At 49.8% G+C, this 14346-nt stretch overlaps 1 protein-coding gene across 2 annotated transcripts in view; it reads right to left on the bottom strand.

Annotated features, from left to right (window-relative positions):
- Positions 1-814: 814 nt before the first annotated feature.
- The window catches only part of Txnrd2 (thioredoxin reductase 2), a 54171-nt gene continuing 40639 nt past the window's right edge, over positions 815-14346 (bottom strand). For both annotated transcript variants that reach the window (XM_034515349.2, XM_076942608.1), the window contains exons 12-18: positions 11634-11770; positions 7765-7860; positions 7171-7263; positions 5385-5456; positions 4525-4622; positions 2087-2293; positions 815-1048 (exon numbers count right to left, since the gene is read on the bottom strand). In XM_034515349.2, coding sequence (XP_034371240.1) covers positions 2170-2293; positions 4525-4622; positions 5385-5456; positions 7171-7263; positions 7765-7860; positions 11634-11770 — 620 coding nt within the window. In that variant the 3' untranslated portion in view covers positions 815-1048; positions 2087-2169. The remainder of the gene's footprint in view (positions 1049-2086; positions 2294-4524; positions 4623-5384; positions 5457-7170; positions 7264-7764; positions 7861-11633; positions 11771-14346) is intronic.

The raw sequence follows: 14346 nt of genomic DNA, 5'->3' as shown, positions 1-14346 counted from the left end.
GCTGGGGCGTGCCACCAGTGGTGCATTACATAGGACATGGCTGATCTGCTTCTGCACTTGGCGTCTTAATTGGGCGTCTGAGAGCGAGCGCCCTGCACACTTCCACTTCCAGGCAGACTTTAGTAGGCCCATTAAGGTGCAAACATCCCTCTGTTGGCTGACAAACAGGGTCCCATCTAAGGCTCCCTTGCTAGGCTAAGTGATGTTTTCTTAAGGAAGACATGAGATTAGTGTCTGCTAAAGCCTCAGCATACTGCAAGGGCCTGCCCCTTGCTGTCAGGGCTGTCTTCCTGCAGTGACTGACAGGCTCTCCCCAGCCCATCATGCTTCAATGTGGAGGATTAGCCAAAGCCAGTCCACATGCTAACTTGGAGGGCCACAGTGGAAATCTAAGAAGGTGAATGATGTTCATTTCAGAGAAAAAACCTCAAACAACCCTGCCAAACCTTATCCTTCTGTTCCTAACCCTTGATGGCTGCTAGGGGTAGACCACCCTTGCTCCAAGATGTACACAATGACCTTACAGAAAAGGTCCAGACCTCAGCAGAAGATCCAGTAGGGATCCCTAGATGCTGTCTTCAGACCTGAACCAGTAGTTGAAGTGAAGATGAGGATGGTAGGAAATGCTGGGTCCTACCAGGACCAGAAGAGTCAGATCAGGGTAAGGGTCAGGTCAGGGCTGTTCCTCCCAGTGGCTGCTGGGAGCTCTAAGACACTGCAGCTCTATATATTATGGTTCTGGTAGTAGCAGATCCAGAGTAGAAGCTACTATCATGTGACACTGGGCAATCTTGGGGGCAGCACACAGACATGCTTTAGTAAGACACCTTCTTTATTAGTACTCCAGAAGTGCCAGGGGTTCAAACCTGAGCAGCCCACATGGAGTTTCTGCCCAGGCCATCATCATCTGACACTGAGAGTGTTGGAAGGCTGGTCAGAGGATGTAGGGGTGTAGCCATCCCTGCAGGACACACACCATCTATGCAGATACACAGTGTTCCACTCACATCTTCTCAGAATCTCTGAGAGGCAGCAAGGCCTTCCAGTCCTGCCAATGATAGATGGAGGTCAGCAGGGCCAACACTCACATTGGCCTGGCCACGTTTACCCCAAACCACACAAGATCCTTGAGAGACTGAAAATAAGCCCTGAAGAGAGTCCTCCCCACCCCACCCCAACCCAGACTGGGCAAAGAGAATACTAATACAGTTGCTACAAAGATATTTTGATAAAAACATAAACTGAGCTCTTAACAAACAAAACTCTGAAAGAAATAATATTCTAGGAAAAGCTTCCCTAGGGCCCTCGGTGTCAGATGTAGCCCTGGCTTGGAAAAGTTGTGGTGGAGCAGTTGCACGGATACCCAGACAGGCCCCTGGCAGAGAACTACCATTAGACCCTCAAACCACAGAGGGCATCTTGAGGGGAAGAACTTTCTATTGCCTCCTCAGTTCCACGGAGGAGAGTCGTTGCCAAAGGGCCCAGACCAAGAAGAGGTGACAGCTAACAGAGACAACCAGGATGGGCTGTAGCTTGCAGATCAAGGACTGGGGATTCTGGAGGATGCTGTCAGACAGAGGTGTCACTGCAGGGGCAGAAGGCCCTTGCCAATTTCTTCTTCCTCAGAAAACTACAATGGCTGGTGTTGCACAGCGACTTCTGGCTGTCCACTTGGCCAGCCTGGATGTACAAGCTATAGCAGAGCCATACGTGTGGTGGCCAGTCAGCCATGTGCAAGACAGCATCTCCACCTTCTGGGCAAGAAGGAAACGAGCCGGCACTTAGGCTCACTGCAGGGACAAATGGCACACAGGAAGCAGCACCGGACACTGCCAGCAGATACTGTGAGAGCCCAGCCTCATGATACTGCTGCATGTGGGAAACAGCAGTTACCAGGCAGGCAGGGATCTTACGGTGTCCTTCGGAGATCCTTGATTGTCCCCTTTCAGCTCTGTTTCCAGGCTACCATGGCCAGACCAGGGGGAGAAACTTACCTCTCTGAGACAGCCTCACCATGTACCTGGCATGAGGCCCAACATGGTGGCTCCTATGACAATAGCTACATACTCTCCTCAAGCCTGCTCACCTGGATCCAGGTGTCTGAGGAGCCTTGTATTGGGCACATGGCATATTGTGTGTCCTTAGCTCAGCAGGGATGGTGACTTAACCTCAGCAACCAGTCACAGTAGGCTCCAGGCCAGAGCGTTTGGAGACGTGCAGCTTGACCACCTCCTCAGAGCAGGTGGGATGGATCCCTACTGTCTGCATCACCTGTGCATATGAAGCCCCACACCTGCGCACAACAAATCAAGAAGGGAATGGTACTTGATCAGTGGGGGGAGGTCTGTCCATGGCATTCTGACCTTAGGAAGGTCTTAGAAGGTATGTGATTTCCTTACTGAGTCAGCACTAAGAATATCTATCTATGCCTATGCTGGTCTGCCCACTGCCTCCCAGCAAACACCCAAATGCCTCTCCACAAATGCTAAGTTGCTCCCCACCTCAGGCTCTCCTAGCCAACCTTTCCTTGGGCTGTCCTGGCTGCCTGCTCTCCAGTCATCATAGCCCTTTCCTGCTCTACCACTGTCAAGCTATGGCAGGAATCGCCCAGCCCAGTTACTTCTGACTGTAGCCTACACCCACCCAGCCAGCTCTTCTGCTCAGAAATCTGCACCCAGTATAGAAATCTAGCACCCAAGCACAAAGCCAGGAAGTTGGCTGTTCTGTGGATGAATTCTGTCTACTCAGAGTAAGTGCTTAAAGGAAGGCAATCTAGCTCAGACTAGCCACTGGTCCTATGAGAACAGCCTCCACTGTCAACCATCTCTTGGCCTCCACCCAGGTACCCCAGCCTAGCTGCCAAAGTAGATTAATGACTGCTGTGGGCATTCCAGGTGGCTACATGTACACCTGCACTGATGCACATTCTCAGCGAAGACAATCTAGCTCTTTGGAAGGCACAGCAATATGGACACCCTGCAGGGCACAGGTGGTACAGAGTTGAAACCAATAGCTTTCCTAATGTGCAAGCCCTGCGCAATGCAGGTTTGGCAGGTAAACGCCCCACTTGGACATCAGGTGCATGCTCTTCAAAGACTGTCAGGAGTTCCTACTCGAGAGACCAACTCCAAGGCCTCCTGACCGTGTCTGAAATACCAGTATGGGCACTCCACCTGCATGCTTAAACCATCAATGTCTCCACCTGCAGGCAGTGGAGAACCACTGTGCTGTACAGCCTCAGGGGTTGCTCTGCCACAACCAAAACTGTTCTCTGGTACTTTAATAACATGGCCAAATGAGTGAGGCTGACTCCAGGTCTTGGTGTACAAGAAAAGAGCTGCCCAGTATGACTGTGTGTCTGAGTCCCCGGCTAAGGCTGAATGAATTTTTGTTTGGTTTGTGTGTATTTATGTGGCATGTACACGTATTCATGGCTCTGTGGATAGAACCCTGGAGGAAACAGAAGTGAGAAGACATAGGGAAAGGCAGACAGGAAAAAGATGTGTGGACATCTGAGTTCCCAGCGGGCTAGGAGCATGTGTGACCAAGAGCTGGGCTGTGGGGATAAGAGGTCTAGGGACAGGGGAGAGAGGATTTCAACAGAGAAATGGAGCCAACGTGTTGAAGGATTGTGTGGGTGAGACAGGATTTTGGCCAGATCCCTAGATGGGACCACACCTACCATAGGATAGCAAACCTCAGGCCTATCTGATCTACAAATGTGTTAGGGCAATGGCTGGTGTTACAGTTCTCCCAGGCATGGGCTGTAAGTCCCAGATGAGCCCATGTCTTTGGAATATATATTTGTAGTCCTTAGGAGATCTGCAGCAGAGCTATCCCATGGGACTTTATTCCAGAGTAATCACTATAGGACCCATGAGCCAGGTGTAGCTTCTCCTGAACATTGTGCTGGAGCCTATGTGGATGGTGTCTACCATGGATGCAAGGTGTGGATGATGGTAAGTAGGGCATCCACAAGACCAGCTGGGCCAGGGGGAGCTCTGGGATTAATGGGACAGGGTTGTCCCACAGTACATTTCCATTCATTGTACTGCATGCAGAGTCATTGCCCAGACAATTCAGTTGCTGGAAAAATTTCTGAAAGTCCCTTTTTATAATATTGATTTCCTTAACATGCAAAGAGCTCTTATAACCCAATAATAGTAGCACAAACACAAGAAAGAAATCCATAGAAGACACATAGACAATTCACATGACATAAAAACAGAAATGAACAGTGGAAGGCTGGAGGAGAGAGGGCTCAACTTCCCTCATGCTGGCCATGCCCAGGGCTGCAGCCACCTCTGCTTAGGACCTTTGGCTAGAGAAGTCCCTTTCCTGCTGTGCTTGCCATGGCTGAGGCAGGATGAAGGATGCCTGCTGCAGACATGTATAAACTCCCCTCCCCCAGAAATGTGAAGCCAGCGGCTTCCACTATTGTCAAAACAACTAACACAAACTTACTATCAAGATACAGAGGGAAGCAGCTACAGTTCAAAATGGCCAGGATTCTACAGGACTTACTTGATCCCAAGAGCAAATCCTTGGGTGACTTCTCCAGCGTTGGGGCCAAGGAAGTGCAGGCCCAGCACCAGTTGTGGGGGCTCCCTCATGCATATCATCTGAAAGCCACAGTGTTTTTGACTATCACTTAGCCACAGGGGACCCACCCAACCACAGAGACCTGCTATGTCCCATCTCTATAACCCTCAGAAGTTTCCATTTACAGTAGTGAGTATTTATGGTCAATTTGACAAGACCTATCAGACACCTAGAAGACAAAATCTATGAGGAAGTATCCACATTGGCTTGATCGTGATGGACAGACCCATTATAATTGGACAGCACCATTCCCTAGGCTACCCATTGTAACTGTAGGCAGCCCCATTCCATAGGCTACCCAATGCAACTGAGGGTAGCACTATTCCCTAGGTTACCCAATGCAACTGAGGGCAGCACCATTCCCTAGGCTACTCATTGTAACTGAGAGCAGCACCATTCCCTAGGCTACCCATTATAACTGTGGGCTGAACCACCCTATAGGTTACCCATTGTAACTGTGGGCAGCACCATTCCATGGGCTGGGATCCAGACTGTATAAAAAAAGAGAATGTGAGCTAAGCACCAGCATTCAGCTCTTTGCTTCTTAACTGCAGATGCAAAGTGAGCTGCTGTTTCAGCTCCTGCCACCATGCCTTCCCTTAAACTGTGAGACACAGTAAACCCTTCCTTCCTTAAGCTGCTTTTGCAGGTACTCTGTCACATGGGGAAAGTGGCTAATATTAGCTGTTTTGCCCTGTGGACATCAGAGCACTCCCCATGGTAGCTAGCTTTATCCCTTTTAGTCCCAGCGTACCCCACTCCTGGCCCCTAAACACACTCACCTTTATGTAGCACTGTGCTGCATCCCGATCTGCCACTGTGAACTCTAAGGGCTTGTAATATGCATGGTAAACCTGAGCGACAAGAAAGCAGACCTGAGTCCGCAGGCACGCCCCAGACAGGTCTGCAGCCTTACAGCTAACAGAAAACGTTCTGGGAAGGCGGGGTTCTCAGGGTCTCTAGCGCACCTGTGTGACCCAAGGGTCACAGTACAAAATGTGGAAACATCTCAGCTTGTTGTAGAGAGTGTGTCCTCCTGTGTTCAGACAGCCTGTACCCACAGCAGGGAGTCTACAGATAGACCCTCTCCCACCCACATCTCAGACTCCCCATTGAATACTACAGGAGAGTAGGCATCAGGCTGCAGAAGTGCCACTAGCCATGATACAACATAGAGCCAGTGGTTTGAGCCATGGTACTGGCTCTGGGCAACCTGAAGAAGCAGATATTGGGTAGATCCTGGCCTCCCCGAGACCAATGCAGACTGGGCAAAGATACCTCAGCAAATTGCTGGTGTAGGAATGCCCATCCTACTCATGTGAGGAGAAATGGCTCTCAGAGGGCTGCCTGGCCTTCCCAAGATGCTCTGCTGCTGGCTTGGCCTGAGCTTCAGTTAAGAGGAGTGGCTGGGCGGGCCCCAGCCTCACTGGAGCTGTGGGACACAGGCTTTCAGCACCCATGAAGGGCTTGACAGTGTGTTCAGGGCTGCAGCCATATAAAAAATGAGCAGGGCCCCACATGTGCTACACAGCCATTATTAATTAATAGGGCTTCAGAGAATATTGTTCTAAGCAGACAGAACTGAAGAAAAACAAACAAGAATGTTTGTCCATTCAACATCATGAAACATAAAACATTGTAAAATGCTATGAACACATGTTCCAGTGTACTTATGATGAATCTAACAAAAATAGCAAATAAAGTGCTGGGAAGGCAGGCCTGTCAGACCTGTCTCCATGATGGAGGGCCTGGGTACATGGAGCGGGCAAGCTCTACAGCCTACTGACCTGGGCCTCACAGCTGCTGCAATGAGAAGATCAGCACCAGAGTCTTTCTATTACGGGGCAGCTTTCAAGGCTTCCGGCTACCTCAGCCTGCTCTGAAGGTATCCCAGGGGCCACAAGCAGCCTGCTGCTGCAGACTCCCCAAATCATCCAGGCCCAGTGAAAATCCTTTAGCCTAGGATGAAGTTCCAGTCAGAGGCACTGGGCCTGGAGACACTAGATGAGTTTGTGAAGAGGACTAGATGAGTTTGTGAAGAGGGCTTGGAGTCTGAGTGTCTTGCCCATTGGAAACCTCAGGAGAGTCCCAGGAAGATGGAGGTACAGGTGGGTAGGAGTGGGCTAGCCTAGCCAAGAAGGTGGAGGGGCCATTCAGGTTAAGGGAGACACCCTCCCTCAACGAGTAAGGGAGAGCCCCAGAGAGAGAGAGCAGCACCAGGCCCTGAGACCTTCTGTTTCAAGCTCTCTGCATGCTGAAGTAGAATGGGCAGCAGATGTTCAAGGCTCTGGTGGTAACACTAGGAACCTCAACAGTGCTTCTAGTACATACAGCATAGTTGGGGGCGGGGCGCTGGAGGCTACCAGACTATAGGACCTCAAAGGCAGGCAGCAGTCAGAGACCCAGGTGGGCACCAGTGCAGCAGGGGACATTCAATGGGACCAGAGAAGCAGGCTTGGCCACACTAAAGCTGCCAGAGGTGTCTGTTGTTTCTGGAGCTGTTCTCCAAGACTCCTTTCCTGTGGGGGCCCCACACTATGCCTGCCATGCGCCCAGAGAGTCCCCTACCTCTACATGCTCCTGGCCATGGAGAGCCACAGCCTCTTCCTCAGACAGCCCAACACAGCCATACTCCAGTGGCGTAAAAACAGTTGTGGGAACCTGGAAAGTAGGTCTGGAATCAGATATGCTTTTTGTGTGTCGTCCCCGCATCCCCCACTCCCAAATTGAAATTGTATCTCCTGAGTGACACTTGAGCAGTAATCTGAGGCCAGGGACCCAGCCACACATGAACACAGCAGGTGGCCATTCACTGCTCTGGGCTGGACCAGGAGCTAAACTACATACATCCCTTTTTCTCTAGAAGAGGGAATGAGCTGCCATGGATGGTTCAGACACAGGCTTTACTCTGAACCCATTACACTGAACCCTGCTCATAGACCCCAGTGACGAGAGATCTGGATCACATGGCCCTAAGGACTGTACCCTCCTGCTCATGTACATGCAGGTACTCACATTCTCACACTCACATCTGTGTGCACATACACCCATGCACACACACCTGCGCATATGCATGCATGTATATGTGTACATGCAGGCGCATAGGCGCAAACACCAGCCAAGCCTTTCCTAGCTTGGATTGGGTCCTTTAAGGGAACTCACATTGCTGTAATCCATTAAGGTTGAGGAGTTACCAAAGAGCCGCTGAGCCAGAAGCTTTCCTGCCTTGATAGCTGTGGGTGTCAGCTCAGGCCGCCCCTGAGGGAGGAGTACAACAGCATTATACTGCAGGCAGCCTGTGCAGATATCATACCACCACCCATCGCCCTCCTAGCAGGTGGCTCCCTGTTGAAGCCTCACAACACCATGCCACAGGCTTTGAGGACGTGGACATGAGCTGCAAGGCTGTAGGCATTGTCACCCACGCAAGACTGAATTCCCACAGTGGCAACCCCAGGCCCTGTGGACCTGCTTATCATCCCTCTCTAGAGGGGTGAGTGGCTGGGCTTGTCCCTACTACTCTCACTTGCACAGGCTTTTCTCTGAACAAACCACACTGCTGATCTGAGTGCTTGTCCCATGACAGAGCTCAAAAGAGATCCTACCCATGGTTCGCAGTGACTCAGGGTCTGGTTTATATGGCCGCAAGCATGTCACGTGCTCCTGACACACAGCTTGACATGCATGTCATGGTCCATGACAAATCCCAAATCAGTGCCATTCCACAGGAGACCACTTTGTCTCAGGGCGCACCTTGCCTCGGGTGTTCCTGCTTGCAGCTCAGACCCCCACTGCCAATCACCTCTGCAGCAGGAAATGCAGATGCTGTTTGGCATTCCAGAGATGAGTAGAGATCTACAGAGATAAACTATACTTCCAGCCAGTACATTCCATCGGGTCTGAGTAACCCAGGGAACATCCCCACACGGCACATCTTACACATGGCACATCTTACCCCATTAAACTTCCACTGCTCTACCCTAGGCTCTCTACAGCTGCTGCTCTGACCTGAATTCAGGGGTATTACTTGTAATCGTCTTTTTTTTTTTTGTTTTTTTTTTTGGTTTTTCGAGACAGGGTTTCTCTGTGTAGCCCTGGCTGTCCTGGAACTCACTCTGTAGACCAGGCTGGCCTCGAACTCAGAAATCCGCCTGCCTCTGCCTCCCAAGTGCTGGGATTAAAGGCGTGCCCCACCGCTGCCTGGATGTAATCATCTTTTAAAGTGTGTATTGAATTTTTAAAATAAAGATGGCTTTCATATGCCACATGCTGGTGGCAACCCAGCACTGTGTGCTCGACTGAGTTACTCTCCATGTCTCTCTTCTGAGAGAACACAGGTGCTAGCTCTCTCAAGGTACAGTGCTCACAAGATAGATATGAGGCCTAGAGTTGGAGACTACAGCATCCAGGTCAGCAGCAGGCAGAGACCAAGCAACCACAATGCCCAGGTTCGTGGCCTGAGCCTCGATTATAGTGATGTAAAGGGCTAGAGAGGCGGCTCACTGGTTAAGAGCACTGGTTGCTCTTCTAGAAGACCTGGGTTTCAGCATCCACATGACAGCTAACAACTGTTTGTAACTTCAGTTCCAGGACATCTGATGCCCTCTTCTGGCTTCCGCATGCACCAGGCACATATGAGGTACACAAATATGCATGCAGGTGAAACATCTATACATTAAAAAAAAAAAAAAGTTTACATGGTGAAATGACTAGGAAGGAGTGGGGCTGGACAGAAAGCTCCATGGTATTTTTCATGCAGTCTTCCTGGGAACTGCTATCTCTGAGACCTGGCACCCAGCAGCCATGAGAGTCAGGCACCTCTCAGAGAGTCACATGATCCTGAACTTAAAACACAGGGCCTGATGGTACCTTGTACAGCGGCCACGGCTCATATTTGAGCATTTTCACAGTTGTGGAGGACCCCTCTGGTACACCAAAGAGTCCAAGAGCCATGATGACCCCTAAGGAGTTCTACTGGGACCTATTAGACCTAACCACTGGCTCCATCTCCCCAGATTCTGCTCTGTATTTCCCAAAGTGAGTTCCAAAGGGAACCGGGGCAGAGCAACTATCTTCATACTCTGAAAGGCATAGGTGCCAGGCGCTCTTGCCTGGCCTGCTTTGCTTCCAACCAGAACCTTCAGTTACCCACCCCACAATCTCTCTATGACAATGGCAGTGAGCAAACCCTGACCTGGAAGTAGGTCCCCAGCTTATGTCTCTTACCAGGACTTCCCACCCCAGAAGTGTCTGTTTCTGTGGTGTAACTAGTGGTTCCTCCTGGTAACTAGTGATGCTTAACACTCGAAACACTTGAGGCAAAAACACACCAGGGCAGGTTAAACAGAGGACCCCCCACCAAAGGGGGAAAACCTGCTTAGAACTTACAAGTTGAGTTTATTTGGAAATGGGGTTTGTATATAACATACAGAGTTTACACAGGTCTTAAGTCTGATGAAGAACAATCTGTAGGAGACAAAGGAGGGCATAAAGCACCTAGAGGAGACTGTCAGTGATGATGGTGGTTCAAGGACCACCCAGGCCAGCACGGAGGAGGCGGGAGATAATGTCCTAGAAGGTACTGAGGAGGACACCCTGACCACACTTAGATTTAACTCAGGCATCCGAGACTGAGTGCTCTATACTCCTGAGCTTGTGGTGGCATATACCACTTGTTATAGCAGCCCAGGAGAGAAACATATTCAGGGAAGATATGTCAGGTCTCAGCACAAAGACAAGAGGGCTGAGGACTCTGGAAGCATCCATCAGCATGTGTAAGCCGGGCCCCTGAGCACCTTTCCTGTGCTGCACCAGGGCAGGTCAGTACATGCTACTCCCGAGGCTCTAAGGATGCAGAGACCCAGGACTGATGAAGTAGGAGGGGCCTGTGAATGATAGGAATGGTGGCTGGCTGTTTCCCAAGCCAGGGCCTCAAGAGGTACAGGAGGCCATGATCTCCATGGAAGAGAGGGATGCAGAGGGACACCAAGGAAGTGTCTATGCCACAGGTCCAGTCAGCAGGGATGGGGTCCAAGCCCCAATACTTCCCTACACTGAGCCCCTCACCCAACAAAGATCAGTAACAGCCTAGTCAGCAAGGGAACTGAACAGACTCAGGATCAGAGAGGGAACCAAGGCAAGGACAAGGCCAGACAGCCTTAACTGGGTCTGGCCTCCTTCTATGGCCATAAGACTGCTCCAAGGTCATGTCCAGCTAACTCTGCTTTTTAAAAAAAATTATTTATTTATACATATGTGAGTACACTGTTACAGTCTTCAGACACACCAGAAGAGGGCATTGGATCCCATTACAGATGGTTGTGAGCCACTATGTGGTTGCTGAGAATTGAACTCAGGACCTCTGGAAGAGCAGTCAGTGCTTTTAACCACTGAACCATCGTTCCAGCCCAACTAACTGTTTTAAGAATTATTTTGTGGGGGCTCAGCTGTACTGTCTGCTCTTCCAGAGGTCCTAAGTTCAATTTCCAGCAACCACATGGCGGCTCATATCCATCTGTACTAGGATCTGATGCCCTCTTCTGGCATGCAGGTATTCGTGCTGATAGTATGTTATTATATGTAAAATAAATAAAATCTTTAACAACTTATTTTGTGTATGGGTATTTGCCTGCATGCATGTCTGTGTGCCCCAAAGAGGCAAGAGGGTGTCAGAGACCCTGGAACTGAAGTCACAGGTGGTTACGGACTGCCATATGGATGTAAGGAATCCAGGTCCCCTGGGAGACCAGCCAGTGCTTTTACCTGCTCAGCTATCTCTGCAGCTCCCACTTTTAAACTGTTCCACCCTGAGCCTTGCAGAAAGGCAAAGCATCAGAAGGAGCAGACGTTGGTGCTCAGATCTTCCCAGGATATACCTGACTCGTCCCTAGAGTTGCATCCTGTGCTTGGTGCTCTGGGATTAGAAAGACACATGTCTTTCCTGTGGACAGCAGAGCCTACAGTATGTTCATCTCAAGGCCTAGCTGAAACAGGTGAGAGCACAGAAATGGGAGTAGTTGACCAGAGCGTACCTCAGCAACGTCTCCAATAGCATAGATGTGGGGGACAGAGGTGGCCTCCCGAGCATCCACAATAATCTTCTGATTCTCAGGGTTCGTATTAACGCCAGCCTTCTCCAGATTCAAATTTCTGGTTTCTGGAATTCGCCCTTAAGGAAAGATAGAGAAAATTGAAAGATTTGGGTTAGCAGTTTTGACATGGATTAGTTTTATTTAAAATATTTCAACCAGATGTAGACACACACACACACACACACACACACACACACACGAGAAATCCTAGCTCTTGGAAGGCTGAGGCAGGAAGATAACAAGTTCAAGGACAGGGACAGCCTGGGCTAAACATATAATCTATCTAAAAACACAAACAAACAAAGCAAAACAACCAGGGCTGGGGGGGGGGGGGCGGGGAGGGACATGGTGTCACACGCCTTTTATCCCAGCACTGGGAAGGCAGAAGTAGGTGGATCTTTGAGTTTAAGGCCAGCCTGGTCTACAGAGTGAGCCCAGAATAGCCAGAGCTACACAGAGAAATCCTGTTTCCCAAGCAAGGGTGAGGATATAGGTCAGCAGCAGACCAAGCATACACAAGGTTCTAGTTTAAGTCCTTGTACAATGAATAGATCAGTCAATCGATAAAATAACAAACATTTCTCAGAGCTGGCTTCTATGGCTGGCTTAGAATCCTAGCTGCTTTGAGAGGCTGCGGCAGTATGATTGATTGTTTGAGCACAGGAGTATAAAGCTGGCCTAGACAACAGGGTAAGACTGTCCCCAAAAGAGAAAAAAAAATTCTCAGAATAGTCACTGAGGAACTGACAGGTCTGACTGCAGAGGGGCAGGGTGTTAGCTCTGTCACTGAGGGAACTACAACAGCCTCTGGCTTACATGGGGAATGTCTATCAGTGCTCTTTGCAATTATGACGACGACTAACTATCTAGTTTACCCACAGAGCCCTGCACCAATCAGCATCCGTTAGAGTCTGTGGGCACCATCCACTGAGGATAGTGTCCCTCTCGGGTGATGATTTTTGAACCATGGGTAAGAATCAGCTGCCCGATGATACAACTGTAGCCTGACATTAGTTGTAGGGACCAGACTCCAGAATTTTCCATGTACCTCCCAGAACCAGTATCAGTGGTTTCCAAATCAGGAGAAACCAGTCCTCTCTTGGAGGTGAAATAGTGGTGCAGGCATCTGTCTATCTGTCTTTACTGTGTTGTCCTCACACCAAGCCTGATTTGCTTGATTCCATGACACTAGAACCACTGCCCCTTCCTGAGCCTCTTCTAAGGGACACCTAATAACTTACTGGACAGACTTGGGTAGAGTAAGACTTCAGAGCTGTGTTTCTAGGCCATGCTCAGGGCCTCTGTCCAGGTGGGGGCTATATGTCTCTTTACATGGGACAGTATGCAGGGTCACACAGGCCTAGGTGGCAGGGCCTATAGTGGCCTCCAACATCCAATAGGCCCCAACCAACCTCAGCCGCATGTCTTCTCACTGTTTGCCCCTTGTCTACTTTCACAGGCTCACCTTTCCATGGTGATCCTTTGTTTGCTGGTCTTGTTTTGTCTGTTGCAGTGCTGGATGAACCCAGGGCCTCACACATGTTGGGCAAGCTTCATCCACTACCCCTACTCTTCTGATTTAATGAGACCAGGCTGCATTATATTACATCGAACAGTGCAGAAGAAGGTTGCTCCCATAGCCAAGGGTGAGACAACCTGGGCTCTACAGATGACCCAAGAAACAGAGACCTTCATGAAGATACAAAGGCCACCAATGTGGGGAGGCACTGAGGACTTGGGGGCTAGCCTGGATACCAGTACCTTCTCTGACCTCCTCAGTGCCAGGTCCTGAACAACTTAACTTCCTCATTCCTCTCAGGGGCTACTTAAATGTGACAGTACTCCTGCCCCTTCCTGCTTGCCTTCCACAGAGCTGCCAGTACAGCTTATTCCCTGGGTCACTGGTCTTTCTGTGCAGAGAGACCTGTCTTTCTTCTGTATCTCTGTGTTCCCATTTGTAAAAGGGACCACCACGAGCCCCAGGCAAGTCCTTGAAGGCTATGTGCTTGAATTTCAGCACAAGCATCCCTGATGTTGATGACAAGGGAAGCTGCTGATGCTAACTGAAGGGCCTTGAGCAGGGCACACAAGTGTCCCCTTGTGAAGATAGGGTGTACTCACGTACACGTGCATACACACACATACATGTTTGCTAAGAAATCAATGAAAAGATTAAAAGGGGTGACCTATACAGAGGGAGAGGTCAGTCTGGTGATTCATGGATACCACCACAGTACTCAGGTAGATGAAACAGGCCAGTCTCGGCCGCAGAGTAGATTCTAGGCCAGCCAAGGCTGTATTGCAAGACTCTGTCTCAAAAAGGCAAAACAAACAAAAGAAAGAAGACAGTGGGATGGAGGTGAAAATACTTGTCTAAATACATCCTTTGACACTTTTTGTTTGTTTGTTTGGCTTATACATAGTTTATATATTCAAAAGAGACACTAACACAGGGAGGAAATTCTAAAAACCACAAACAATTTTAAATAAATGAAGCGACAGGCTGTGAGAACAGATGACAGGACCACGACAGTTCTCTTGAATCCTCAGGACAATTCAGGAGCCCCTTCCCAAACCACGAATCCACATCCGCACACACCCTCCCCACCCTGTGTGCGCTTGGTCCATCTCTAGGTAACTCCCGAGACTGACT

This window comes from Arvicanthis niloticus, chromosome 12 (genome assembly GCF_011762505.2).
Source record: "Arvicanthis niloticus isolate mArvNil1 chromosome 12, mArvNil1.pat.X, whole genome shotgun sequence".
In the NCBI taxonomy this organism is placed as follows: domain Eukaryota; kingdom Metazoa; phylum Chordata; class Mammalia; order Rodentia; family Muridae; genus Arvicanthis; species Arvicanthis niloticus.
Note: the sequence above shows the minus strand (reverse complement) of the source record. Positions and strands in the feature narration are given on the sequence as shown.